Source organism: Toxorhynchites rutilus, chromosome 2, assembly GCF_029784135.1.
Source record: "Toxorhynchites rutilus septentrionalis strain SRP chromosome 2, ASM2978413v1, whole genome shotgun sequence".
Lineage (NCBI taxonomy): Eukaryota > Metazoa > Arthropoda > Insecta > Diptera > Culicidae > Toxorhynchites > Toxorhynchites rutilus.
This window is the reverse complement of record NC_073745.1, coordinates 338,920,691-338,948,600: the sequence shown is the minus strand read 5'-3', so window position 1 is coordinate 338,948,600 and position 27,910 is coordinate 338,920,691. Positions and strand designations below refer to the sequence as shown.

General features: G+C 38.1%; 1 protein-coding gene across 1 annotated transcript in view; it reads left to right on the top strand.

Annotated features, from left to right (window-relative positions):
* Positions 1 to 27,910, top strand: part of LOC129764382 (Fc receptor-like protein 2) — a 178,621-nt gene that overhangs the window by 136,114 nt on the left and 14,597 nt on the right. The window contains exons 3-5 of the mRNA XM_055763391.1: positions 8,744 to 8,954; positions 9,476 to 9,587; positions 9,671 to 9,846. Of these exons, the coding sequence (XP_055619366.1) occupies positions 8,744 to 8,954; positions 9,476 to 9,587; positions 9,671 to 9,846 (499 nt within the window). The remainder of the gene's footprint in view (positions 1 to 8,743; positions 8,955 to 9,475; positions 9,588 to 9,670; positions 9,847 to 27,910) is intronic.

Sequence of the window (27,910 nt, the reverse complement as noted above, 5' to 3'; positions counted from 1 at the left end):
GAACTAGCATTATCTCTGTAAGCCGTGTTCCCAGCCATTGAAAAGAAGTAATCAAATGATTGGCTTCTTTTTTTTAACTTTCAAAGAATTAAATTAAATTCTACGTGGATTCATACAAATCTAGATTCAGCATTCTAGCGGATAGAAGAGCGAGGAATTATTTGAGCTTCTCATACTTAACGTCGAATTAAAAATGACTGCTCGAAGCATCCCGATAGCAAAACAAACACGAGAAGCTCCAACAGATGGAACGGACAACTGTTGAAGAGAACTCTGCCTACCCTCGAGGAAAGAACAAAACAAAGTGCTTCAGTGGGAAGAAAATCCGCCCTCCAATGATTGATTTGTTTCGGAAAAAGATATGTTTGCCGATCGAATATTGATGATTTGCGAGGCGTTGCCTAGGATTGGACGGAAGGAGCAACAGATGAAGTAAGTAAGATAACAACTATCCCGTGCGCTGACAATGGAGCTGAACAAAGGACGAAACAGTGGCCGAAAGTAGGATGCTAATTGAATTCCAAACACCGTTCGCGTCCGATGCTCGACATGGTGTAATAGCGGACACATAAAATTTGCATACAATTCGGAAATGAGCTTAACAGCTTTGCAAGTACAGAACAGCTTCATCATCCAGTCGGTCACCCACCGATCTAATTAAAACAGAAGTGGTGAGAGGAGAAAAAAAGGACACCGACGGGAAAGCGACCTAGACAACGGAGGACCATCACGCTGGGAAATGCTTCTCGAAGCACATCCTCAGTGTCAGTAAGCGAACGCCGTCTGCTTGCGAATTTAATGCCTCATAAATTTTGCAGTCGGCACGTGGACTATGATTTGGAGAAGTCCCACAGTGAGAGGGCGCAAAAAAAAACGCAACGAACAGAAACGACAGGTTTTCTGCTAAGAGGAGTTGACTGATTTTGTCCTCTTATCTTCTCGGGTATTGCTCTTGCTGGGGACAAGAGGAAAAAAACACCACGGAGACACACCAAGAAGAAGCCGAAAAAAGATGGTTGAAGGCCGGGTTGAGCGATGGTGAAAAGTTGTGAAAAGAAAATTCAAAATTTATTGCCACCCTCAACAAGAACAAGTTTCTTTCCGCTGTGACCCACCTAAAACAAAAGTTTTTGGTCCATTCTTTGCTCTCTCTATCTGCTTTCCCCCACTTCTCCGTTCCACTCCACGTTGACAGGAACGGAAAATCTGTTGGTTCGGAAAATGAATGGTTCGAGTAGCTGACCGAATTTGTTCGGTATTCACGCTTGGCGGGAGCGAAGAATCGGACCAAGGTGCTGAACCGAAAAGTAGGACCGTTCCGTTGAAAATACCAAATGCTGGAAGCTGATATTGCCATTCCAGCCCATCGGCCACACTCTCCACCGAGCATGAATTCATCAATGCGATTCGCCGGAAAACAAATAATCACCGAAGTTGAGTTTGGGTCCGCCTGAATATGATAAGTGATCACCGAAATCGGATTGTTCGCAAAGTTGCAAAGTGGAGCTGGAATTCCGCTACATAGGGATAATGTTTAGTTTAGGATCCAACTGTTCTACATAATGGACATGTATTCTGGGTGGTGAGGACCATCGATTCGAGGATTGTTTGCGATAGAATACAAATATTGTGATAAGTGTGCGATACGTAAGACATGGAGGCTGACGACACGTGTCACGCTTTGGACGTTTCCGATTCGATAACATCGGTTCCGATAGGACTGTTGCTCCTCGTGTGCTGTAGCTATATCTACGAGCTGAATAATAAAGCCGACCGATGCGGGCTGGAGCTCTCGAGGTCTGTTTGTGATGTTTTTCTCCGATGTTCTTGCTTGAATGATGAATTTTATATTATAATCACTTGCTTGCTTTCTGTCAGATTCTGGGAAACGTTACATTTCATGCACTGATCAATAACAGCATTCATGGTCGATCTCAGAACAGAGAGCTTTGTTAAGCGCAATTCCAAGTCAAAATAACAGTCAAATAACACACCATAAATCGGCAGATCCTTTTCCTATTCGAGAATGCATATTTTGGATACAAATAAATGAACAAATAATTCGAGCTTTAGTCTACCACTGATTACGATATTTAACGCATAGCTACGGCTATCTTCAGGAGGGCTTCAACATAATAACTCTTCTTTGCTGCAAACGGATTCTTAAATGCCAATCGAATCGGATTGTTTGTGAAATTTGTTATATACTTTGTATTACGAATACTCAGTCCGTAAATAATTTTGATTTACGAAAACTGTAACAAGCATCCATGCATTTGTTCAGTGTCCTTCCGTGTTTTCCATCCAGAGTCCAGAGTCAATACCTAGCACCTAATGTGTCTTTCTGCGTCAAAACGTTAGTTGTTCCTCAGCTACCATGTGGCATTCATGTTCAGGATATGCACAATACATGATCTGTGTAGTACATGCATTGGCACCATAAAGAAGGAAAACATTTGCAACTTAAGTTTCGGCCATGGCCAAAGCTTGTATCGGGCGATGGTATCGTTTTGTCTCATATTCCGAACACTTAAGCTTTAATGGTCATTAAACAGTGTCTCATTACTCAAAATGGTACTCTTTCGCGAAATTAGTTGGATATTTAGATACAATAGAGCCTTCTTTTCCATTTGACTACCATAAAATTGATTTACAAATAAATATTCATGTTGAAAAAAGTGACAGGAGGGTTGTGCCCAGGACACGACCGCATAGTTGACGTAGGATTCCGTTAGGCTATCTGTTGATTTTGGATATGTTTGAAGAATCACATCGTTAAACTCTTTGATAACGATTTGGTGGCTCTGAAAAGGGCCGTTTTGTTTGGTTGTTGGGTATTGTTTATTCATTCCACCAGTGTTTACCAAGTGATGATGACAGAAGGATGGTAAACAGTCGTTGGGTGGTGCGTATCAGATAGAAGATACCGAAGTGGAACGAGATATGATGAAAACCGCCCTCTGTGATACTAGATGAGATGCCTCCTATGTTATGTATGGATGAATTAAAAAAAACTCACCAATGTAATATAAGATAATTACCAATAGCGAACACAATTATCATTTTTTCTCATCAGTAAAAACATGTTACTTTAATATAGAGAAAACATATTTGAAATGAAATGGTAATTTTCATTTATAAATTTTACTTTATGAGTGTTCATTCAACCCAATGAGAATTTTAATTGGACTAACAACAACTAATACTATATAGAGCATATGGGAAATCACTTTGTCTAATATTTATTCACTTTTACAATTTTTCTCGCCGTAGAAACTTTCTTTGGGTGAAAATGAAAACAACGAAACAAACAGCTTAAACCAAACGACCCGTTCTCGAGCGGGAACACACTTTGGTTTTTATTTATGGAAATTCAAATGAATCATTTCATATATCAAGTCATTTTTAATACAACTGCTACCATATACAATTTTACACTTACACTCGTGCTAAATTTTTCACAATACACGATCGGTCATTGATATGAAATTTCACGAAGCAACCAACATTAAAGTTCCAAATTTAAATTTTATTTGCTAGAATTAACTAATATTATTTATTTGCAATGCCGATTCCCCCGAGGCAGCTTGGTTTTGATGTCCCTTGGTTTTGATGTCTCTCGGTGTTGATGTCTCTGAACACATTTCGGTAGGAACAAAAGTTCCCTCTACTTTCATGTATTTGCAATGTCGATTTCCCCAGGCAGCTTGGTTTTTATGTCTCTGTTAAGGAACACATTTCAGTGGCAGCAAAAGCTCCCCCTACTTTGTTGTATTGGAAATGCCGAATCCTCCGAGTTTGCTTGGTTTTGATGTCTCTGTTAGGGACCCGCCGCATGTGTCGTCAATTTCGACCAATCAGAAGTGGGTATTTCCGTTACGATAGGGGTTGAGATTTTTCAAGCGTTCGATAGTTAGTTTCATGACATATATTATTTTCTTCAGTATTAAAAATTGTTATGGAGTACCGAAATCGATTCACGCAACAATTTCATCAATCCATCATGGAATGACTGAGCAATAAGCGTTTGAAATTGGACAATTTTCACGATGTGCTCGATTTCCGATTTTCAATTTGTACCCCAATATGTTCCCGAAAGACGTAATCCTACGTCAAAACTAAAAGTATGTTTAATCACATTTGTCTCAAATTCCGAACACCATTTTTGTCTCTGACTCATATTCCGAACACTTTTGTATCAAATTCCGAACAGCAAAAATGCTGTTGGGGGTCTTTGTAGCCACTTGGTTACGCGTTCGCTTACTAAGCGATCGATCGTGAGTTCAAACTCAGGTCCCTCAATTGACCATCTTTGTGTTGTTATAGAATAACTACGTCCATGCAACCATCATCAGCGATGAAGATCGATCCACGGTGGAACAAAGATCGATTTATCCATACAACTGCTTTGCTCTGCAAGAAACATCGAGCTGCTGTTCTATAAATAACACAACAATGATCAATATCAACTGTATCCGCTGTCCGGTCTGCTGAACAATGGAAGAACAGATAGAATACCCTTACGCCTAAATGGCTACTACAGTGTAATTTACCATAATGTAATGGAAGAGTAAAACCTAACGCCTAAATGGCTACTACTTCTACTGTGTAATTTACAATTAATGGAAACATAAACATATGTACATGTACACGATAAAAACCCGGCTCTGTTACAGATAAAATGCTATTGAGCCTGATAAATAAATAAATGGGATTAAAAAAAAATGCTGTTCCGACCGATCCATTTGATCGATATATCAAATTAAAGTCAATTAGTTAGCCTTTTTTGGAAAAATATTAGGCTTGCAAAAAAATGGATTTTGCTTTTGTAATTATTGAATGTATTTGTTTCTCATAGTTTACATCAGGGATTCTCAAACTATTTTGGCCAGAGACCCATTTTACAAGTTGAAGTGATAGCATCGACCCCTATATTTTATTTAATCATTCTTATAATAAGTTGGTTCACGTAACACAATATATGCAGTATCTTGAAAGTTTCAAATATGAACTTGTGTTAATTAATAGGGATCGATCATTAAATCTCATCGACCCCTGGGAAACCGATATTGACCCCAAGGGGTCGACATTGACCTCTTTGAGAACCCCTGGTTTACATGGTTTCGGGACCAAGGGCGCTATATCGGTATCGATACCTGTACATGATGTTAAAATGAAGGCTATAACCCACAGAATGTCAGGGTTTTGAATATTAAATTATTTATAACATTAAAGTTCAGTAACTTCATATTCAAAAATGAAGTGTTTGCAATTTGAATCATGCATAGAAACTTGATTCATATTCCGAACACTAATTTTAATGAAGATTCCTGCATAAAATATCATTCTATTTCATCCATTTTATGTCGATTCTTGCCGTTTCTAGCACTTAACATGAAAACAACAAACAAAATAGTTGGAAAAAACTCCAAAATTTGAAAAATTAACGATGCTTATTTTTTACAGAATTGGCTAACGCAAACATTTTATCATTGGTTTTGACTGTCACTTTTTTGCAAATGCTCAATGCTAAAAATTATAGGCTGTATCGATACCTGTAAATGATGTTAAAATGAAGGCTATAACCCAAAGCATTTCAGGTTTTGATTATTCAATTATTTATAACATTAAAGCTCAGTAAATTTACATTTGAAGATGAAGTGTTCGGAATTTGAATCATGCGTAGAATCTTGATTCATATTCCGAACACTTTTTCAAAATTAATTTTAATGAAGATTTCTCCATAAAATATTTGTTTTTTCACCCATTTATTGTAGGTTCATACGTTCTCTAGCACTTTACATGAAAAGAACAAACAAAATAGTTGAAACAACTACAAAAACGGAAAAATGAACGATGATTGTTTTTAAAGGAATTTGCTAACGCAAACATTTTATCATTGGTTTTGACTGTCACTTTTTTGCAAATGTCATATCATAAATCATAGGCTGTACCGATACCTGTAAATGATATCAAAATAACGCCTATACCTCAAAGAATGTCTGTGTTTTCATTATTCAATTATTTATAACATAAAAGTTTAGTAAATTTACATTTAAAAATGAATTGTTCGGAATTTGAGACTGTTCGGAATATGAGACAAAACGGTACAAAGATATATCATTTACGAATTCTATTCTAGTTCCCTAGTTAAAGGTTAACTTTGAAACTTCATAATTGTCTGAACTCCAAGAGCTCCAAAACTTTTCGGAAGGTGTGATTTAAAGATGTCGCACACCGCCGAGTGATTTTTATCGTGTTCTCCAAAACCGTGGTATAGATGCATCGAAATGATACATCGCGTCGATTTTCATAAAGTCTGATTGAGAGCCTTTGTGTATTATTGCGCCCCAAGTACAAATTTATGTATTTCAATATTTATGCAATGATTATATTCAGTATTTCTTTTTTCTTTGAATTATAGTTCTGGATTTCACATATGGGCCCGTGTTTCGGATTCTTGCAAAAGAATATGTATGCCTGATTTTGAGTTTCATGTACAAATTTTATATTCAAATTCCAGTTCTGTTTTTATATATCAGATTCCTGATCGCAAAGGGCCTGGCCGGGTAAGGGAGTAAAAAGTGCCCCCAAACCAAATCACTAGCTGTATGGCAAATATTGTATAGGATATTAAATAAGAACTTTTGACGGTTTATTTGAACCCCTATGTGGTTTAACATAGGATCTATAGTGAAAAACGTACTTTTTCATTTATTTCACGCCATTCTCAAAAGCTTCGAGATGAAAATTTGGAAAAAATACTGAATATGCATCTCACTATGGTGTATCGAGAAAAATTATCAAAAAAAAAAATTCATCAAAAATTTAAGTACTTAAAAAAATATTTAAATTTTTATTTTTTTTTATTTAGAGATTTAGTACTACTCTAATTCATATTTAAATGTGTTTCTACGGCTTTTCTAGATATTTGTGTTTTTTTTAGTGTTGCGCGGTACAAAAAAATATGTTTTCTTCATATTTCCAAAGGGTCTGGTTGGGTATGGGAGTAGGAAGTGCCTCCAAACCAAATCACCAGCTGTATGGAAAATATTGTACTGGGTACTAAATATTAAATTTTGACAGAAGTACCATATATTCGAGTTCTTATATGGTACAACATAGGATCTATGGTGAAAAATGCACCTATTCGTATTTTTTTCACGCCATTCTCAATCATTTTGAGACAAAAAATGAAAATAAATACTGAAAGTCTATCTTGCTAAGGTGTATCCATCAATATTTTCAAACATTTTTTTTTCATAAAAAAATCAAATACTGAAAAAAATTGAAATTAATTTATTATATATAATATATATATATATATATATATATATAATTAAATTTTATTTTTCTTATTTTGAGATTCAGTACTACTCTAGTTTGTATTAAAATTTCTTCATACGTCTATCTTAGGTATATGTGAGCTTTTTAAGAATTTTGAGTGTTTTTCGCGGCAGAAAAAAATATTTATATTTTCAGGCATTTCGAAATTTTGAAAAAGAAATATTACTTTGAGACTCACTTTTACTCTAATTTTTATTTAAATCCGTTCGTATGTGTTGTTTTTTTCCACATGCAACGTAATTTTTTCTTGAATTTTTAAGAGGATTGCGCGAAAAAAATGTTTTTTGTCCTTTGTGCATTTTTAATTTATTTTAAATTAAAAGACCCATTTATATTTATTTAAATTTTGTTTTTTATAAATCTAAGTTTTGTCGGTATATTTAGAGCATTGCACTGAACAAAGAGTTTTTTTTTCTCATATCTTGAAATAAATGAGATTATCTTCACATTGAATTAGATGGTTTACCAAATTCATAGGAATCAGCAATACGATAGAGCTCTGTGAGAAAAAATCCTCCTTATCCTTGTGGAAAGATCATTCGGATTAATGAGAAGAACACTTAAAAAAATCCAAATTATTATTATTTTTTAATTTTAATCTTACAATTGAAAACCACGATTACAATATAATAATCGATTCCAAGAAAAAAAAATGCAGACGACGAAGAAAATTATTTTTGTGTCTCTCAATGCTCTTAAAAATTCAGGAAAAAAATACGCCACTTTTAGAAATAAAAATTTCGAAAGCCAGAAAAAATATATATTTTTTTGTACAGCGTATTTAATTTTTTTTTATTATTAGATTTTTTGATGAAAATTTTTTTTTCAGATATTTATCGATACACATTAGTAAGATTTTTTTTTCTTACTTTTTTTTCTTTACTTTTTCAATTTGACCCCATTATGTTCTCCAAAGAAGAAATTATATGTCAAAAATCTAGACAATTACATCAGAATATCGATCCGCACGTTATTACTGAAATAGAAACTTTATCGAACTCAAATATTTTGTTCGTTCCATGTACTGATAACTAATTCCGACCATTATGTTTACTGCAACATTGAAATTACGTTTCCAGAGTATTACAGCAGTCTAAAATAAGTCACTCGTCATAAGCTCATAATTAAGACTTGTTTACGTTTCATGTTCATCCCACATCGCATTTTATTTCAATTTCTCTGCATTAAATCAGTTTCGCACAATGTTCACGATGGGCTACCTGACTGTCCCGGGTTACATTAACTTTGATGTGCACTAATTCTAATGATCGCCCAAATCACCCCAAAATTGCATAATTTACCGTAATTGGTGTGCCATTTGTTTACAGCTCCTCGGGAACGAAACAAATGTCTCTCATTCTTCTTCCGTGTGTCTCTTCCCTCTATATATATACAGGTCTCTTGGTTCCGGCGGAAAGACTACCAGCTGCTGACGGTCGGCCTGTCGACATACAGCAGCGACGATCGGTTTCTGGTGGAGCACACACGCCACCTCGGCAACTGGGCGCTACGGATAAAGAACGCCCGCAAGGAGGACGAAGGACTGTACGAGTGCCAAATTTCCACCCATCCGCCACAGTCGATATTCATCGAGCTTAGGATCGTAGGTAAGACACGCCGTCGTTAGAATATCCGGGTTTGTCGGGTAGTTGATAAAACAAAGAAAATAACTTCACTCTTAAAAAAACACATTGCGTCTCCACTATTTTTAACTGGAGTGAACGCCTGCTGATTTTTGATTTTTCTCATCCTTCTCAAAAGCTCAAAGATAACAAGTATCGAACAATTTTTCGTGCGAAGCAAGAACCACTTTGCTCGTTAAATGAATTAGCACAAGACCAGTGGGCCAACCGGTAATCAATGGATGGTAACCGGAGCTGAAAATGTAATTTATATGATAATTTCCGATGAATCGTGAAGTGAAATCATCTCGTTGGTATAAAATGCGTTCACTCAATTTTTTCCTGGTTCACTTCGGTGCTTCCGCCATTCTGTGTGTTCTTTGATCAGTGGAGGTGAAATATATTTTTTCTACTTCTTTTCTGTTCCAATATCAATAATAATCCTACACACTCATCTCTTATCGAATTGGTACCTTTTTTTTTCTTCTTCCGTGTGTCACCGACAGAGGCAGCAGCAGAAATTCTGGAAGCGCCTGATTTACATATAGACGAGGGATCGACTCTGCGGCTGGAATGTAAACTAAAACGTGCCACCGAAAGTCCGCTTTACGTCTTCTGGTGAGTGTTCCATGCGTGTTGCCCCCGTCCCATTCTCTAGTTAACGGAATGTTATCTTTCTGTTTTCTCTCTTTCCCGATCAGGTATCACGAGGATCGAATGGTCAATTACGATCAGGAGGATGGCATCTCCGTATCAACGAATAAATTGACTTCGAGCATCCTGACGGTGCGGAATGCCACGGCCCGGCACGGAGGAAACTACACCTGTGCACCAGCCAATGCGAGACAATCGAGTGTCTATGTGCACGTGCTCAAAGGTAAGGACAACGGTAACGGATAGAAAATGTTGGACATGCGAAATTGATTCATTGCCAAAAAGGGAAGCATGATACTACGCTATACAAACGAGATCCTTTTGCGAGGTGAAACATGAAAGAAAAACTGCCCCCCAAGCGAAACAGGGAACATAATAAATTCGTACGAGTAGTGCTACAGCTACCAATGTATTATTATCGGACACTTTTGATAAACGACCAGCGCAAATATTGCTGCTGCACATGTAGCCGCTCAGTTGGATGAAATTGAAAAAAAAAATCTTACGATAACGGAGGGCAAAAAAACATCAGAAATAAAACGGCCATACGTAGGATATGTATCATTCTGGCAGTGGAGAAATCATTTCTCTTCGGGTACACATTTCTCTCCAGCTGTGTGAACACGTGCCTTTTTTTTCCTTCGTAGGTTCGTCTACTGTATCATGCCGGAAAAAATACGCTTCCAAAAGTAGTTATGTTTGTGAGGAATATACCGAACCGTTTTCAGACGGTGGAACGAAAATTAATTTCTTCGCATGTGAAGAAAGGTCGTTCTCGTTGGTCAAAAGAAGAAGGACGGTCTCAGGTTCTAGAGGACAAACTATATTTATTAACCCGAGGGACAGCAGTGTCTTCGTTGGAGAGAAGGGTTGCTTTGAGCGATGTGCGGTGTGGAGATGTGGATGTTGAATTCTGCTCACAGCATCTCACTTGTGAGTTGAAATAAAAATAAAAAATCTGATCTATTTGGAACGGAATATGTATTGAAGTTGGTTTCTCAAAATGTCATAGGTAAACATAAATTCTTTCAATTATATATGCAGTGTTTAGTTCCAAAAATGTTTCGCTCTTTTCTCCACGAAGCTTTAAAATTTCATCCTTCTAGACCGCGATTTTTGATCAGTATCTCTATTTGGACATCATCATTGGTAGCGGCACAAACTTTCCGAACAATCTGAGAAACTTAAATAACGTGTTAGTTCAATATAAATATTTGCAAAAAAGGACAAAACTGCGAAAGGTAATTGAGCTGAGATTAAATTAAATATTAGCGATATATATGCGTTATTTTGTATTCTAATTTTTCTACTACATTTGAACAGTGCTGAGTCAGCACTGCTGACACATAGGGCTGTCTATTTGATTTTCTCGATAAAGTAACGCAGCATTTGGTATTTTCCCGTTCACCAGTAGATAATACAAAGAGCGTTCCTCCGATGTAAATCTTTTGCTTTTGATGGTCTCCCAAATACTTTTCCATGGCGTTTGTATGCTTTCTCTGGAAAAATCATGCAGAAAAGCAGCCGAAGGATTTTGCTTGAGACGATCAGGGATTATGCTGTAGTCTTTGTTATGTTTTTAAGCAAGGATGTAATACTGTAACCGCTGAAACATTTGGTGGACTTGCCAGACAATTCGAGAACGTGAATACAAATACAGTTAATAAAGGGTGTGTCACATCAAATTGCATCACGGAAAAAACGCTGTAGAAATTTAATTTTTAGGAATTATATCTTCAGGTTTCGCTTAAAATCAGATAAGAGTGTATAGATCACGTTGGCCATGCTTCACTGTCAATTTTTCGTAAATTTGGAAAAATGTCGTCGAACGAAAAAGAGCGTCGTGAATTAATCCTGTGCACTCATTTCGAGAATCCGGAGTTGTCACATCGAGACATCGGTAAGATGCTGGGAATCGTCCAATCCACGGTCAGCAGAGTACTAAAACGATACTTCGAGAACCTAACCATCGACCGGAAGGTGAAGAACGGCAAAAATAGATGCTCCGTCAGTGAAAAAGATCACAAGCGCGTAGTTAAGCAGTTTTGACGTGATCCGAGAAGTTCGGTCCGGGATGTCGCCAAAAAGCTGAATTTGTCAAGTTCATTCGTCCAGCGGACCAAGCAGCGGGAGGGCCTGCGTACATACAAGGTTCAGAAGGCTCCTAACCGCGACGAAAGGCAAAACATGGTGGGGAAGACGCGAGCCCGGAAGCTGTACACCGAAATACTGACGAAGCCGCATTGCCTGGTAATGGACGACGAAACCTACGTCAAAGCGGACTTTCGTCAGCTGCCGGGCCTGTTGTTCTTCTCCGCAGAGGACAAATTCAGCGTTCCGGAGGAGATTCGCAAGCAGAAACTATCCAAGTTTGCCAAAAAGTACATGGTGTGGCAATAATCTCCGCTTTCCGCAAGAGCGATCTGCTCTTGCGGAAAGCGGAGCGCCCCCTTCGTGATGACCAGCACGGTAAACGGGCAGGTTTACCTTAAGGAGTGCCTACAGAAGCGCTTACTACCACTATTGAAGCAGCACGAGGGTCCGACCATCTTCTGGCCGGATCTCGCTTCGTGCCACTATTCAAAGGACGTGTTGGAGTGGTACGAAGCCAACAGGGTCACCTTCGTGCCAAAGGAAATGAACCCGCCCAACGCGCCGGAGCTTCGCCCAATAGAGAAATATTGGGCGATTATGAAGCAGGCCCTCCGGAAGAACCCAAAAGTTGTCAAATCGGAGGCGGACTTCAAGAGAAAATGGATTTCTGTTCAAAAAAAAGTACAACCTGACGTTGTACAGAACCTTATGGACGGGGTAAAGAGGAAGGTGCGAGCATACCGGCTTGGGCTCGAAGTATGAATAAAAAGAAAATGCCAAAAGTTGTTTAATAGTTTTTATTTTACTGTCTAAAATTTTCAAAAGGATCCACTGGGCGAATTTCTACAGCGTTTTTTCCGTGATGCAATTTGATGTGACACACCCTTTACTATATCTCTGATGAATCGACTGAATAGAAGTGCTTTGCGTTTATACTTTTTTTTTTATCCCTTTTGTTTATTTCAGGCTCATTAGCATCTTGGCTGTTACAGAGCCGAATTTCAATCGTGTACATGTCACATGTTTATCATATCTATAATTAGCACATTACACAGTTGCCATGTTTTCGGCGTTAGAGTATTCCCTTCTATACCATTGCATATGGTACACATTTACACAGTTGCCATATAGGCGTAAGAGTTTTCGTTCTGTTCTTCCATTATCCAGTTAGACCGGACAGCGGAGACAGTTGGATTGATCATTGTTGAGTTATTTTATAGAACAGCAGCCCGATGTGTCTTGCAGAGCAGAGCAGTTGTATGGATGAATCGATCTTATTTCGACCGTGGATCGATCTCCATCGCTGATGATTGTTGCGTGGACGTAGCTATTCTGTAACAACACAAAGATGGTCAATGAGGGCCCTGAGTTTTGAACTCACGATCGATCGCTTACTAAGCGAACGCGCAACCAATGTGGCTACGGAGACCCCCGCGTTTATACTTTGGCAGATGCAAATTGAGACCTTCCATATTAACTGGTAGTTCAAGTTGTTCTATGAGTATTCTCGTTGAGTGGCCTTCCCAGCTGTCGATTTGAAATGTGATACAGGCAATTGCAATGTTTGGAACCCTGATAACAGAGGCTATGAACCACAATCGCGAGATGATGAAAGTATTCATCACAATTATTTTTTGATGCAGTGTGAGAATTATCGTATCTCTAAAATTTTGACGGAAGGACGAACTTTCGGCCAAACAGAGTCATCAGGTTGTCGCCAGTGTTGACTGCCAAGGTTTTTGTCAGGTTCAAAATAGAAAAAAAACACAAATTTCTGCATTATTCGAGAATTAATCAAGCTAACGAAACCAAATTTGACATGTGAAGGTTTTGGGATGCAATAAATGATTCTATGATAGTTAGATACTCCTCCCCCTTCTCTAAGGAGAGGGCTGCCATACGAATGAAAATACGAATTTCTGAATGAAATTTCTGCATAACTCGCGAACTAATCGAGCAAATGAAGCCAAATGTGAAGGTTTTATGGGGTAGGAAACGTTTCTATGGTGAGTAAACAATCCTCCCCCCTCTCGAAGAGGGGACTGCCATACAAATGAAACACAAATTTCTGCATAACTCGAAAACTAATCAAACGTGACCTGTTTTCTGATTTGCCACCCTTTCTGAAAGACGCAATTCTACATAAAAAAAAAGACGGGTGGGTGATGTCGGGGACATAACCGGAGTGACGTAGGACTATACAAAGGGGACAGCTTTTGTTAAATATATATTTTAAATATATTGTTTTATTTTCTTCTCCTACGTGAATACCTACCTATCTACCTGAAAAATGGATTAGTTTACTGTTTACTCTTTATGAATATATTGATGGTTCTGAAAAGAACCTTTGGTGTTGTGTTTTTGTTATCACTCGATATTCCCATCTTGTTCGGTTAAACCTTCCTGTTTAGCTATTGCGTTTGCCACTCGCCACAGCTTTTACAGTTGGAAAATTTCTTCCCATCCAGCTTGTGACATGTTGTTCAGTAAATTACATTCAATGCGACGTGCTGAAGCGCCACTCAGTGTCGCATTGGAGGCGATTTTAACCTGTAATTGAACATTTGCGATGACAGTGGTACAGTGTCGACTTTCAATGTGGGGTCATAATTTGGATCTCTATGTTCACAAATGTCCAACTAAATAAGTCGCATTACATGTCCGTCCAATTAGCTAAATGTCGAACTTATTGTAAATTACTGTACTTTCAATCTGGAAACAATTTAAGAATTGGTGAAAATTGAATAATCTGGAAAGTCCCCAACTATCAATAAGCTCAGAACAACTGCCAAATTCACATACTCATCAGATACTGGCAAACAAATGATGAAAAAATCAATTTGTGTTTTATTATTATTTTGGATATTATTTTAGAAAGCATTGAACTGTATTTCGTAAACTCTTTTTTGAAAGGTTTAATGGCCCTGATAAGCGCCGTGTTTTATTGAATGGTTCCAATTTAGAAAACTTAGTACTCGTGGTTTTGAAAAAAACCATTTCGAACGCCCTCGATGTCGCCTTGTTCTGGATTTGCCACCAAAGCAGTTTGTATAAAGAACAAACTTTTTTCTTCCGCTACCTGCTGTCGTTTTGCGATTTCGTTTGCCACTCGCCACTCGCTGCAACTACCTGTTGTTGTCTTGATCACCGAACCGAATGTGGTCTGTTCTAAATGTGGGTTTTCTTATCATCGCGAGCAGCTTTGCCACTTCGGCGGCCGAAACTATATAACGCCGGTTAGGTGGACTGGTTCACTGGTACTAACGCGCTCGGCCTAGCTACCCTTGCGGGGAACTCCAGATCAACACGGTTCGAGCGGGATTTTGCCTTTCCCTTCACTTTTCCTCCTTTACCATGTCCAGACATGGCTGCTTGGGTTGGTTTGTTGATGTGTTGTGATGCGAATCGATGTGGTGTACGGTTTGAATGAGAATGATCGTTACGGCAGCGGAACGGGGATTTTTAAGCTGACTGGCTGGCTCGAGAATTACGCATGTGTGAGACTGCGACCAATGTTTCGTTCATTTTTTTTCTTTTTCCTTTCCAATCGTGCTTCATTCTATTTCGCTGCTGCTATGGTTGCCCGTTTTGGTCGGTACGATTTGAGGAGCACAAAATGGACCAATCAAAAATGGGCACATAGTGCATTTTGACAATGCTTGATATTTCACAATTATTCAATTATTTATCTCAAGAAAAATGAAATGTTCTTCGTTATGATAGATGCGTAGATATATTTCCTATCAATTGATGCAAAAACCTTTGCGATCTATTGAGAAATGCTCGAGTTATAAGCGTTCCAAATCTTGCATTTTTCCTACTTGTTCAGTGCCTAGATTTCCATTTCACCCCCTATATCTTCCGGTTAGACTTAGTCCTACGTCAAAAAACGAACATGTCGTTACACGAAACGAGCGAGCAACGGACGCGTCCATACATTCTGTAATAAAAACTTGCAACTTCTCTATCGAACAAATCACAGTGGATGGAAATTTAAAAAAATTATCCAGATAATCGAAACGAATTCCACTGAATTCCGATATATTAAGGCAGATAGCACATTTACACATGAAATTAAGACGAAGCTCGAAATAAAAACCGGCACTTGCAACGAGAAAAGACAGAGCACAAACGAGCACGTCTAACTCGCTCTAGGGATGTGCCATCCGCTCATCCGCTTCGATTCGAATCGCTTCATTATAGTGAGCGGATTCGGATCGGTTCGCAATCAAAACAACGCAGCTCATCAGCTCATTACGGAGCTGATGAGCTGTTGAGCTGATGAGCTGATGAGCAGCTGAGCGGATGAGCTGCTGAGCTGTTGAGCTGCTGAGCTGCATAACTGTGGAGCACAAAAGCTGCAGAGAGTGTGAATTTTGAGACGCGAAAGCATTTTTCGTCTCTGGCGTTTTATGATATGACGTCAGTTTGTTTTCGTGTGCCCCTCTTCGTTTTTTAGCTTTAGCAGAGATGCCAGATAGGAAGAAGGTTTTTGTTTTGAAGATATTAAATCGTTCGTTACCAAACAAAATAATAAACATTATTATATGCTTGTAAATGAAATTACTATATTATATTGTTATTTAAACATGACTGTTGAAACACATAAATTTATTACCGCGTGCTGAATTAAAACAATTCAGAAACAACCCGGCATAAATGCTAATGATTGAAAATGGTCTTTTTGTTACCTTTGTCATCGCGAAGAATTATTTCTCGTTGCGCCTATTAGTGGATTTATTTTTATATACTTGGATGCAAAAAATATCTCGGTAGTTTTATCAAAAGACGTAGTGTCGGCCAATATTTCTGAAGGCATTTTATTTGGCTACTGCTGGTTTTTCTGTTGTTTAAGTTCAGCATATCCTAAGCATCTTCTATGTTGGATTTCAGCATTCAATTTTTGTTTTATATCATATTATTAGAATTCATATTAGTTTTAGTTTGTGTACAATTATATATTAAATTCGTTTATTTTTTTGCTTTCCGTCCATTATGAATATGCACACTATAAAATGTCCCATGGTAGTTATGCAATTTTGTGGACAACCGCAAAATTCAACTGAGCTGAAGAGCTGTTTCAAATGAGCAGCTCTCTTGCATGAGCTGAACGGCTCTGAGCCGCTCACCATGATGAGCTGATTTGCCCATCTCTAACTCGCACCGACGCTCAACTCAAACTCCTGGAATGCTCCAGATCACGTTGCATGCATAAAAAAGGCATAACCTTGCATAATTCCTGAAACGGAGCCGCATGTATGGCGGCATTCGATGTTTTTTTAGAATATTTGCAATGTCGCGAGTATGGCGGCATTCGTTCGCTGAGGGTTAAATTAATATATCTTGAAAAATTCGTACGTACGTGAAGTTCCAAACCTTTTTGCCATTCTTACGAAGCTTTGCAATCCAATTCTCCCAAATCTTGATTTTTGATCAGTACCTCAATTTGGACATCATCAGTGGCGGTGTGAACGTCCGTACAACCTGAGAAAGTTCGAACACCGTGTTAGTCCAATCTTCAGATTGCACACAAAAAAGAACTAAGCGATGAAATGATTATTGAATTGAAATTTAGTTGTATATTCGTGAGATAAATATGTTTTTGAATCAATTTTCGTTCTCTTCGTTCTCTCAAAAATATAACGACCAAAAAACCATAGAACTCCATTTAATAGAATCTGTTCGATTTGGTGGAGCAGCCGTATGTTTAAAAAGAAATCGATTCAAATCGTGCGATCAAAATTCAGCAAAATCGGTTACTGCCTTATATAGTGGCGGAGGATATTTTAATTTGTCTGATTGATACAGACTTAAAAAAACAAATCGAGGCCAAGTAATCGTTCTGATTTTCTCTTTGAACCCGTAACCATGTAAATCCTGAACATGTCAGTTCATGGCTGTTATGGTACCAAATCATACAGTGAAACAACGATTCATCTATTAGTTCTACTTACTGTTTGAGAAGAACCGTGGAACGATTCATGTCTAACGCACAAAAGTTGAATACATTCACAATGAGTACAAAAAAACAAGCCTTATGTACGGAACAATCATGATATCGGTAAGCGTTGACCATTGGAAAGTGAATACACCATCCTGCGGATCGCAAACAAAGCATGATATGTAAACAAGCACCACTGTGGAAACTATGAGCCAGTATGAGCAACGATGCCACTGGCAAGGAAAGAAGATGAAATAATCGTTTTGTGATAGCCATTCCCTCCTCATCCTGGACGAGACGGCCGACGGACGGACGACGATCAAAGCTGATGGATGGTTATGATGGCGATGGAAGTTCATCACTGCCAACGAATTGAATCGGAGGAAAAAGCAACGCGCGTTGCTGGAATCAACAGCAACAGGGCTCATGATGTTGTGTTGCTATCGGTTCTGCTCGAGAAATGTCGATTTTGTTCTTAATATTCGATTAAACTTGAAATATTGCAACAGAGTTTCGTGAAAGTATACTTTACTTTTAGACTTTATATGTCTTTCCAATCTCATTATTCACTATCACTAAATGAATTATGATAAAATCGACACGAGGCTTAAATTCGGCAAAGCTGGAGAAAAATCCCAATCTTGAGTTCGATACCGAAATACAGAGTGGCAACGCGAAAGTGTTTACTTTATTCTTTATTCATACCATAAAACTCAAACCAGTTTTTATTTCTCTTCGGAATCTATTTAAATAACATCTATAAGTAGTTAAATTACAATGTATTTAGTTGAGTTCAAATATTTCACCTTTGTGTTTGATAACCCGTAGATGCTTTTCGAAATCATTGTGAGCCGCACGCACAACTTCGTTCGACATTTCGTCCCAAATCTGTACCAAACGTTTTTTAAATGTGTCCAAACTCAGATGCCTAACGTCGTCCAACTTTCCTAGCATGTATCCCCAAATACTGAAGTCTAGCGGGTTCAAATCCGGTGACGATGCAGGCCATTCAGATGAACTGGTGAAACAAGGCCAATTCTGCTTACCGTTTTGTTTCCAATTCCGAACACTTAGGTTTTGATGTCCATCAAACCGTGTCTCATTACCCAAAATGGTACTCTTTCGCGAAATTAAATTGATTTTTGGATACAATAGAGTCTTCTTTTTCATTTGACTGCAATAAAATTGATTTACAAATACACATTCATGGTGAAAAACTAAGAATATGTTCAATCACTTTTGTCTCAAATTCCGAACAGTGAAAATGCATTTTTTAAATCATGTCTTTTGAACTACTGAACCGATATGATCGGTATATCAAATTAAAGTCAATTAGCTAGTCTTTTTTGGAAAAATGTTATACTCGCAAAAAAATTGGATTTTGCTTTCGTAATTATTGATTGTATTTGTTTTTCATGGTTTACATGGCTTCTGGACCAAGGGCGCTATATCGGTATCAATACCTATAAATGATGTTAATATGAAATCTATAACCAAAATAATATCAAGGTTTTGATTATTAAATAACTAGCTGACCCGGCAAACGTTGTTTTGCCATGAAAATTATTTCTAGTGAATATGTTGGCTGTTAAATTAAAAATAACTAATGTATTGTAAGTGTGTTTAAACGTTTTAACGATCTACACATACGTGAAACGTTCGTTACTCTTGTGTTTGACATACCGAGGAGTAGAGCGCCAAGTCGATGACGATTAAAAAAAATTGTTAATTTTCATGAATGATTGTCAGTCTTTATCAGTTTTTAGTCGTTGATATATTGGACATCCACCTAAGGTTGCGGTCGTGTCGTTGGTGAACTTTTCAAGAATTATACATTTTCCATCTCCCATGCAAGGCTATAAAAGTTTTAGATTACCGCACGGTCATGAACCATGTTTGGGGTAACAATATCGAACAATGACCTGCAGTGTTTGGATTTCGATCAAAATCAAATGATACACAATGTGTCATGCAAGTAAACTCTCACGAACATATAACCAAATATGAGAGGATCATTCAGATACTTGTATGAATGTCAGCAATCACTTTTGTAACATTTAGTGATTAAACTAAGAGAGGAACGAAGACTGTTGTTTGCATATTCGAGTTGTATCAAACATGGCACACTATTTTCGAAGCCTGCATACAAGTTTGAACCGCATATATCGTCTCATTTTACTATAGCGAAACCCACTGCACAGACAAGTGTAAAGCAATAAATGATACAAGAAAAATTACGTCACCATTTGCGGAGAGCAGCGAATGGGAAAAGAGATAAAACGCGAGAGTTTTTGCTTCTCATTGGAGCGGTGTTGCTAGTAAAACTATGCGGTCTATATGAATATACACATTTCAAGGGATAGCGGCGTTAAAAATGAAAATATAATCTGACTACCCTTCCCTTAGCCTCTATCGAGCTTAATAATCATATAGTTTGCACTCTCTGAGACTTAAAAATCAGGATCTGCTACATTAGCTGAATATGAATCTTTCGCTTTGCGTTGTCCGTATGATCCTGCTGTTTCATGATGCATGGAGAGGTCGGTATGCATATGTTAGAGGCAAAGAAGAAAATAAGCTTTCTGCACCGAAAGCGTATATGATAGCTTTGCTTGCATGCTGGTGTGCAATGAAGTGCGAGCCGATGCAGAGTTGTCTCGTTCTCTTTTGTGTCGTGATTTGCAGCACATAACAACAATAGAATACCGCTGGGGGAAATGTTTCCTGAAAGATCATATTTGAACGAACGAAAGCGATTTTTTCAATGAGTGGATCATTTGGCAAACACTGATCACCTGACCTGACCTGGAAGAAATTTCAAGTTGTTGAAATTTGAATGAAAATTTTTATTCGATGTTGTTTCAATACTTAGTAGACATAGTCCTGACCCTAACTCAATTGTTTATCTATTGATCTTTTTGCATTTCAACCAAAATATCATTCAGAATATAAAATAACTATCAGAGACTATTCTCGTTCAAGATACCTGCAGATATTTCATTTAATTTTTTTTTGTTTTAGAAGCGTGTTTATCTCACTCGAAAATTCATAACAATTTACGCTTCACAGAATGGAACACGAAGCTCAATGACTGTAATTTAATTACATTATCACATGATTACACTATCGATTTCCTCAGGGCGTAATCCTAATTTTTTGTAATTTTGCCATCCAGCCGAATAAATTCAGCAAGGTGTGGAACCAAATACATATAACGTTGTAATGAATCTCATTCTACATTTCATTCATTTTTTTTGTTTGAACACATGTTTTGTAATATCATGACAATGCATGTGTTTAGACATGGCAATACCAAAGGCTGCGTCGGTGTTGTTCATGACAGCGCCTGGCAAGTGAGTGTATTTCTCCTCACACAGGTTCTGATTGTTTAGAATCGCAGTCGTTCGCTCTTCTACCTCTATATCGTTTGCAATTCATTCTACGTTGAGATGCTGAACGTTAGGAACATTAGAAACATTAGTACCATTGAAGAAGAAGATGGAGAGTGTCGTTTGAACGGTGGGTGTCAACGATGAACTCCAGATTGTTGTTCTTCTTCGAATTACAATTTCTCGCGTCGCTGTGCAGTCGCTTACCATGACTTCAGCAATGTATTCAACGACATACGCATTGAATGTATACATGTATCCTCCAGTCGGTGTTATATTAGAATTGATGAAAATAACATTGTCGTCACATTGCAAACCGAGCATGTATGATATGAAGAATTTCAATAATTCATTATGTTTATTCAGAAAATATTCCAGCTCGCTGACAATGCGCATGGCTTTAGCCGAATCAAGATTATTGACGCATGTGAGGATGAATGTGTTCAATGAAGTGAACTTAGCGCCATCTGTCATTTAACAACGTAAATAGATTCGCTCTCTTTGAAAAACAAACTACGGGTTGATTTTTTGAATATTATTTATTAATATCGCGATGAAAAATAGGAGATGGGGGGTGAACCTTTGAGGTAATATATAGTGTTATACAAAATTTGAGAAAAAAATAGAAATCAAAATTATTCAAATTTTCTTCGCATAGGGCCACCCTAATCGGTATTAAACATATGGTAATTGGTACCCTAACGGTATCATATATAGTTTACGTCCTATTCTTATGCCTACCAAGTTTTTTGTGCATAATTTCTTGAAAATCGTTCGAGCGGTTTCGGAGGAGTTCGACCACGAACATCGTGACACGAGATTTTTATATATATAAGATGTATAACATTGAAGTTCAGTAAATTCACATTGAAAAATGATGTGTTCGCAATTTGAATCATGCGTACAAACTTGATTCATGTTCCGAACAATAATTTTAATGAATATTATTTGAAAATATCTTTTTTTTCATCCATTTATTGTAGATTCGTATAAACTCTAGCACTTAACAAACTACAAAACTACAAAAACTGAAAAATTTACGATGCTTGTTTTTTACAGAATTTGCTAACGCAAAATTTAATCATTGGTTTTGACTGTCACTTTTTTGCAAATGCTCAATATTTTATATTATAGGCTGTATCGATACACCTGTAAATGATGTTAAAATGAAGGCTAAAAGCCAAAGAACTTCAGGGTATTGATTATTCAATTATTCAATAAATTTACATGTTCGGAATTTGAATCAAGCGTAGAAATTTGATTCATATTCCGAACACTACTTCAATATTAATTTTAATGAAGATTCCTGCACAAAATATAATTTCTTTCACCCTGTTATTGTAGTTTCTTACATTTTCTAGCACTTAACATGAAAACATCAATGAAAATAGTTGAAACAATAACAAAAACAGAAAAATTAACAATGCTTATTTTTAACGGAATTTGCTAACGCAAACATTTTATCATTTGTTTTTAGAATTTGCAAACATTTTATCATTTGTTTTGACTGTCACTTTTTTGCAAATGTCTAATATTATATATTGTAGGCTGTATTAATACCTGTAAATGATGTCAAAATTAAGCCTATACCCCAAAGAATGTCTGTGTTTCCATTGTTCAATTATTTATAACATAAAAGTTAACCAAATTTATATTTAGAAATGAAGTGTTCGGAATATGAGACAAAACGGTACACCATTTCTGAACAATCAATGCCTTATGCGCTAGTGCTGAATCCTGTTGAAAGCAAAAACAAAAGCAAAAAGATTTCTAGGGCAAAGATGCAAATGGCCTTTGATAACGTGTTGCAAGTAGCACTCCTTGTTTATCTTCACGCCCTTGTCAATGAATAGCAATGGTAATTTCCCTTCGGTCGATATACCTCCCCAAACCATCACAGCTGACGCATGTTGATATCGCTCGACTGCTCTTTTATCGGCTGGTATATCACGAAGACATGCCCCATAAACACGGTCATTTTGCTTGTTCAAAGTTGCTTCCAGAGATCTCCGTCGAGATCTAGCAATCCTGTCGGCAATATTTTTGCAAGTTAATCCGTGAATTTTCTGCTTCTTAAAAGCTGAATATCCAAGGTCCTTCTTGATAACATTTTGCATGGAAGTGTGGCCCATGTTCATTTCACACGTCAAACGGGCTGGATTTCGACGGAAACGTTCCTTCACTGCTTTGAGGACCGCTGGAGTCCGAACACTCCGTTTTTTACCAGGTTTCTTCTTGGGAACAACCGTGCCTGTGTCCTTGAAACGCTTGATGGTCCTGTAGACGAATAACCTGCTTAAATTCAGATGTGACAGCTTCTTCCTGATCTCGATGTTAGTCAATCCTTGCAGGTGCAAGACCCTTATTTGTTCGCTATTTGAATCCATTGCAATTTGCTTGAGAGCGGAACTGAAAACTGACTGTATTTATTCCGAATAAACAATAAACACGTCACGCTTTCAAAACATGCTCAGATGTTGTTTGTCATGCTGTGACTGAAAATACAACGAGGGGCATTCGAATACGCGTATCACTTCTATGTTGCCACCCTGTAAAATCACATTCCCTGTGAAAGTTGACTACCCTTTCCGATTGGCGTGCCACAATCCATTATCGTAGTTTCGGGTCTCGTTTTCACACCTTGGCGGATGAGTCGTTTCAATAACATTTTATTAATCATTTGACTGAAATGACCCCCCCCCCACAATTCCATCCTGGCTGGGCGAACGGAAGGGTCGAAATTCCCTTCAAAAGAAAAACAGATCATCATCATTCTTGGCGGAAGACGAAAGTCATCGGCAACACGTCAACCGTCAGCCGTCTATGAGGGAGGGGGTGCGGCGGAGAGGAAAGTCAAAACGAACCGATAAACATCCATTAATGGAGATTGATTTCGATATATACACAAATTTTTTCGGGCGAACTTTCCGCTAGGGATTAAATAAGGTGTCGACAAGTGAAATTGAATCGAATTGAAACTTGCCGAACAAAACCTGGAAACGATAGGTCGGTCGGTCGATCGGTCGGTTCCAAATGGAGGGAAGCCACACGGGTTGGGAAAATGCCGACAAACGCATTCTGTTGCTCGGTTTGGTTCACTGCGAAATGTGGGGGGGGGGAAAGGACTGCGTGCCACACATTGCGTACATCGTAAACAAGTCAAGTCATAAAAAAAGTTCTTTTTCTTCCCCCTTTCCATTACCTATCCTGCCTTTTGGCGGAGGATATTACAAGAAGGTACGGAAAATTATGTACACTCTTGAGAGTCCGCACTTCTGCTTGTGCCGCACGAAGAACCTTCTTCGGGGGATTCGGGGCTAAAGGTTGTAATTTTCCTTCGCATTATATCCGATGCGGGTTACTTCGGGGCGCCATCCCGGATGGGACAAGGTCAGTTTATGATGGGCGGGTAGTCATTTTTTTCGGGGCCAAAGGTATAGCGCTTCAAGAAGCCATATCGTAAACTAAAACATGATTTTTACCTTTAAGCTGGTCGTTTTCCTCTCCGGCGCCGGTATCGGAATTACATCGCTTTAACCGGATCAAGGCACTTTTGTTGCACATGGCGTTTGATTGAAACACACGATTGGCGCAGAATTGTTGTATAATCAACCCAGCTTGCAAATTCGGAATAATGCCAAAATGTGGCACTCATTTTGACTCAAATGGTTCCTCATCTCTCCTGACCCGACAGCTTTGCAGTTGCAGCAGCGATAATGTCATTAAACGTAATAAACTTTCCCAAGCCGTGAAGCACTTGAACAATGGAAAGGTATGCCCCTGTGGCATGGAGGAAAGTTCGTCGTAAACATCACCTGCTCTCCTGCTTTTTTTTGGTGAACATCACTGAACGTGTCTTCCAGGCTTCGCTTACAACTTTATAAAAATAGGACGACGAAATTTTATTCCAAACCGGAAGGGGCGCGGTACTGGCCGAGAGGGAGAGGCTCTCGAGCATCACGATGCTTTTCAGCGAGCAGTTTTCGGGGTCTCGCTTTCGCATGGGAAGACCAAAAAGTTGCAACAAAAAGACGAAGAAGTTATTGCACATGTAATAAATCTAATTGAATCATACGACCCCGGGCGGTGTCAGAAGCTGGGTTCAGCGGGGGCGGACGGAAATGGGGCAATCGGTTGGTTTATGTCCTGAGTTCTTCCCGTGCTTGGTTGACCAAGAACTATGTTCGGTGAGGTTCATATAAGAGATGGGAATTAGATGGGAAAACTTTCGGTACGTGCCAAGTGTATATGGTTTCAATTGAATCCTTATTACCTATCTTATGTCGCAAGATTAACCGTCAACTTGAGTTGACACTCACAAGAAGAGAAATTTTGCTGCTGTTCGGCTGGAATAAGCAAACGAAAAACTTTCGTCACTTTTGTTTACCGTCGCAAATGATTAAAACAGCTTTTCGCTAGAATCCACGGAAAAGACGGAGCGACTTCATTACGATTCATGACTGTTCCCCAGCATAATGAATGCACGAAACCCAACTCCCGGCAGCTTGACCCACTTTTTGTCATTAGCATCCTAGCTCTCGCAATGAAAATAGTGATACATTTTTGAGAGAACAAGCCAGTAAGAAGGTTAGCCACGCACATCGGAACTTTTCCGGTGCTTAATTATTGATCTGTTTAATTTCCCCTAAAGGAGGAAGCTGAACAACAACACCTCTGCGGGGAAAGCCGCCGGAAATTTCTGTGGAGTATATACTTGGGAGAAGATCCTGAGTAAGATAAATCGTCTGCAAAGCCTGATCACGTCCGACGGACGTGAGCTCGCGAATAAAGGTACATTTTTGCGCTTTCTTTTGCTCGCATGAAAATTGAGTTCTCAGACTTGTTTCACAACTCGTTGAACTGGTTTTTGGGGCGCGCGAAAAGTGTTCCCGTTGAGAGTGGGAAATAGCAGAAGAAGGTGAACCACGAAAGATAATTTATCACGGAGCAATTGAACTGCGGATGTAAATCTCTTTCGGGAGGTTTTCGCTTCGAATTAGTTTAGTGGAAAGTCGAAGACGCGACTCATTGTTCGATCATTCAGAGCGAAGGATACGATTTGACAAATTTGAGATGAACAAATCAGTTGTTTGTTTATGGATGACAATTTGTATTGCATATTTGTTTGGTTTCCAATGTTTTGTCATGAGGCAATCCACAAGGTTCATACCACCAGTAAAAATTGCAAATCATGTATGAAGAGAAAGATTAAAACTTTATCACTGCGGATAATCAAATCATAAAAAGCGCTGTAGCGCTGTACCACATCAATAGAAATTTAACTCCTTTTCTGTTCATCATTATAAAACTGCATATTCCATGATCTTGGAAATCCAAGATGACGACCGCTATAAAACGGCGGATTATATATTTTCTCAGAACCGCTTCAATGTGAGTATCAAACAAAAGGGCTTGACTAGTAGGACACAGTTATTTATGGAAATATAAATCCAAGATGACGTCCACTACAAAATGGTGGATTGCATATTTTCTCAGAACCTCATCAATATGTATATCAAATGAAAGGGATTGACAAGTAGAACATAGCAGATCATGAAAAACCAAAATCCAAGATGGCCGTAGTCCCCAAATAACTAGTGTAAATGATCTTGGTTTGTAAAATTTGAGGTGTTTTCACGATTCTAGTAAACGCAAATCGATTTTTCTTCATGAAAATCTCACATAATCAACACGAGTTTGAGTTTGTTGAAAATCCCTAAGTCTCTACTCTCCAATTATTCCATAAGGCGTTGAAATTATTCAAATATTTATGTTTTTTAACGATTTTCCCCAAAGAGAAATTATGGTCATGGTTTGTTTACCTCTGAACATGGTTTGTCCAGTTCTAGAAATCATTATGTTTGAATGAAAAAAATCGAATTTTAAAGTAGATGTTACATTTCTCATTTCTTGAGTTTACTGTCATCAATTTGATCCATTCATAATTTAGGTTTTCTTCAGAATATTGCCTTCTCTTGGGCTTTTGAAAAGTGTTTACCTCAACACTCTCAACACAGAGAAACTTTATTTCTGCTATGCGCGAAGGACACAATAAACAAATTGCAGCGCGCCAAGCGGTTTCCATAGAAATCATGTGGACAACACATTAGTGAATCGTACAACTCATGATCAGAATTGAGGTCATCGAGATGTATTAATCACATAATTTAGATATATAAATCTGATACAAATGGTGTTTACAATATTATAATCCAGTTATAATCCAGAAAAGGTCGGAGGGGGCTGAACTAGAGTATTCAAAACAGTGGACAAATCATGACATATTATCGACTGGACAAACCAAAATCATTTACCTTAATTACTTTCTAAATAGTTTCATTCAGCTTGACCTGTTTGTATGTATGTTTGAATGTTTGTAGGGTTGTGTTAGTGCTCCCGTGACCGAGTGGTTAGCGTCCCACATTATCATGACGGGGGTTCGGGTTCGATTCCCGTTCTGGCTTCTTTCGTCAAAGAAATTCCGACTTGCACTGTGATGACGCGTATTCTAGAGATTGCCACTTCAGAATACATTCAAGGCGTTTTATCCGGCCTAGAAATCTCAAATAGGTACTACTAATAAATATGAGGCAAGTAATGTCCACGTTGAGAAGGCAAAAGTTCCACTGGTACCATCCAAGAATGGTTGTCCCACATTAATAAAAAATTGACCCCGTTCCTGTTGACTGATTGATCTGAAATTTGGAAGACACCTTTATTTCTACTGCCATTATAAAACTGCGTATTTCATGATTTAAAAAAATTCAATTTGGAAAAATTGCTGAAAGGCTTGACTTGAAGAACACAAAACATAATAAATAACATAAATTCTAAAAGGTCGCCGCCACTAAATGGTTAACTGT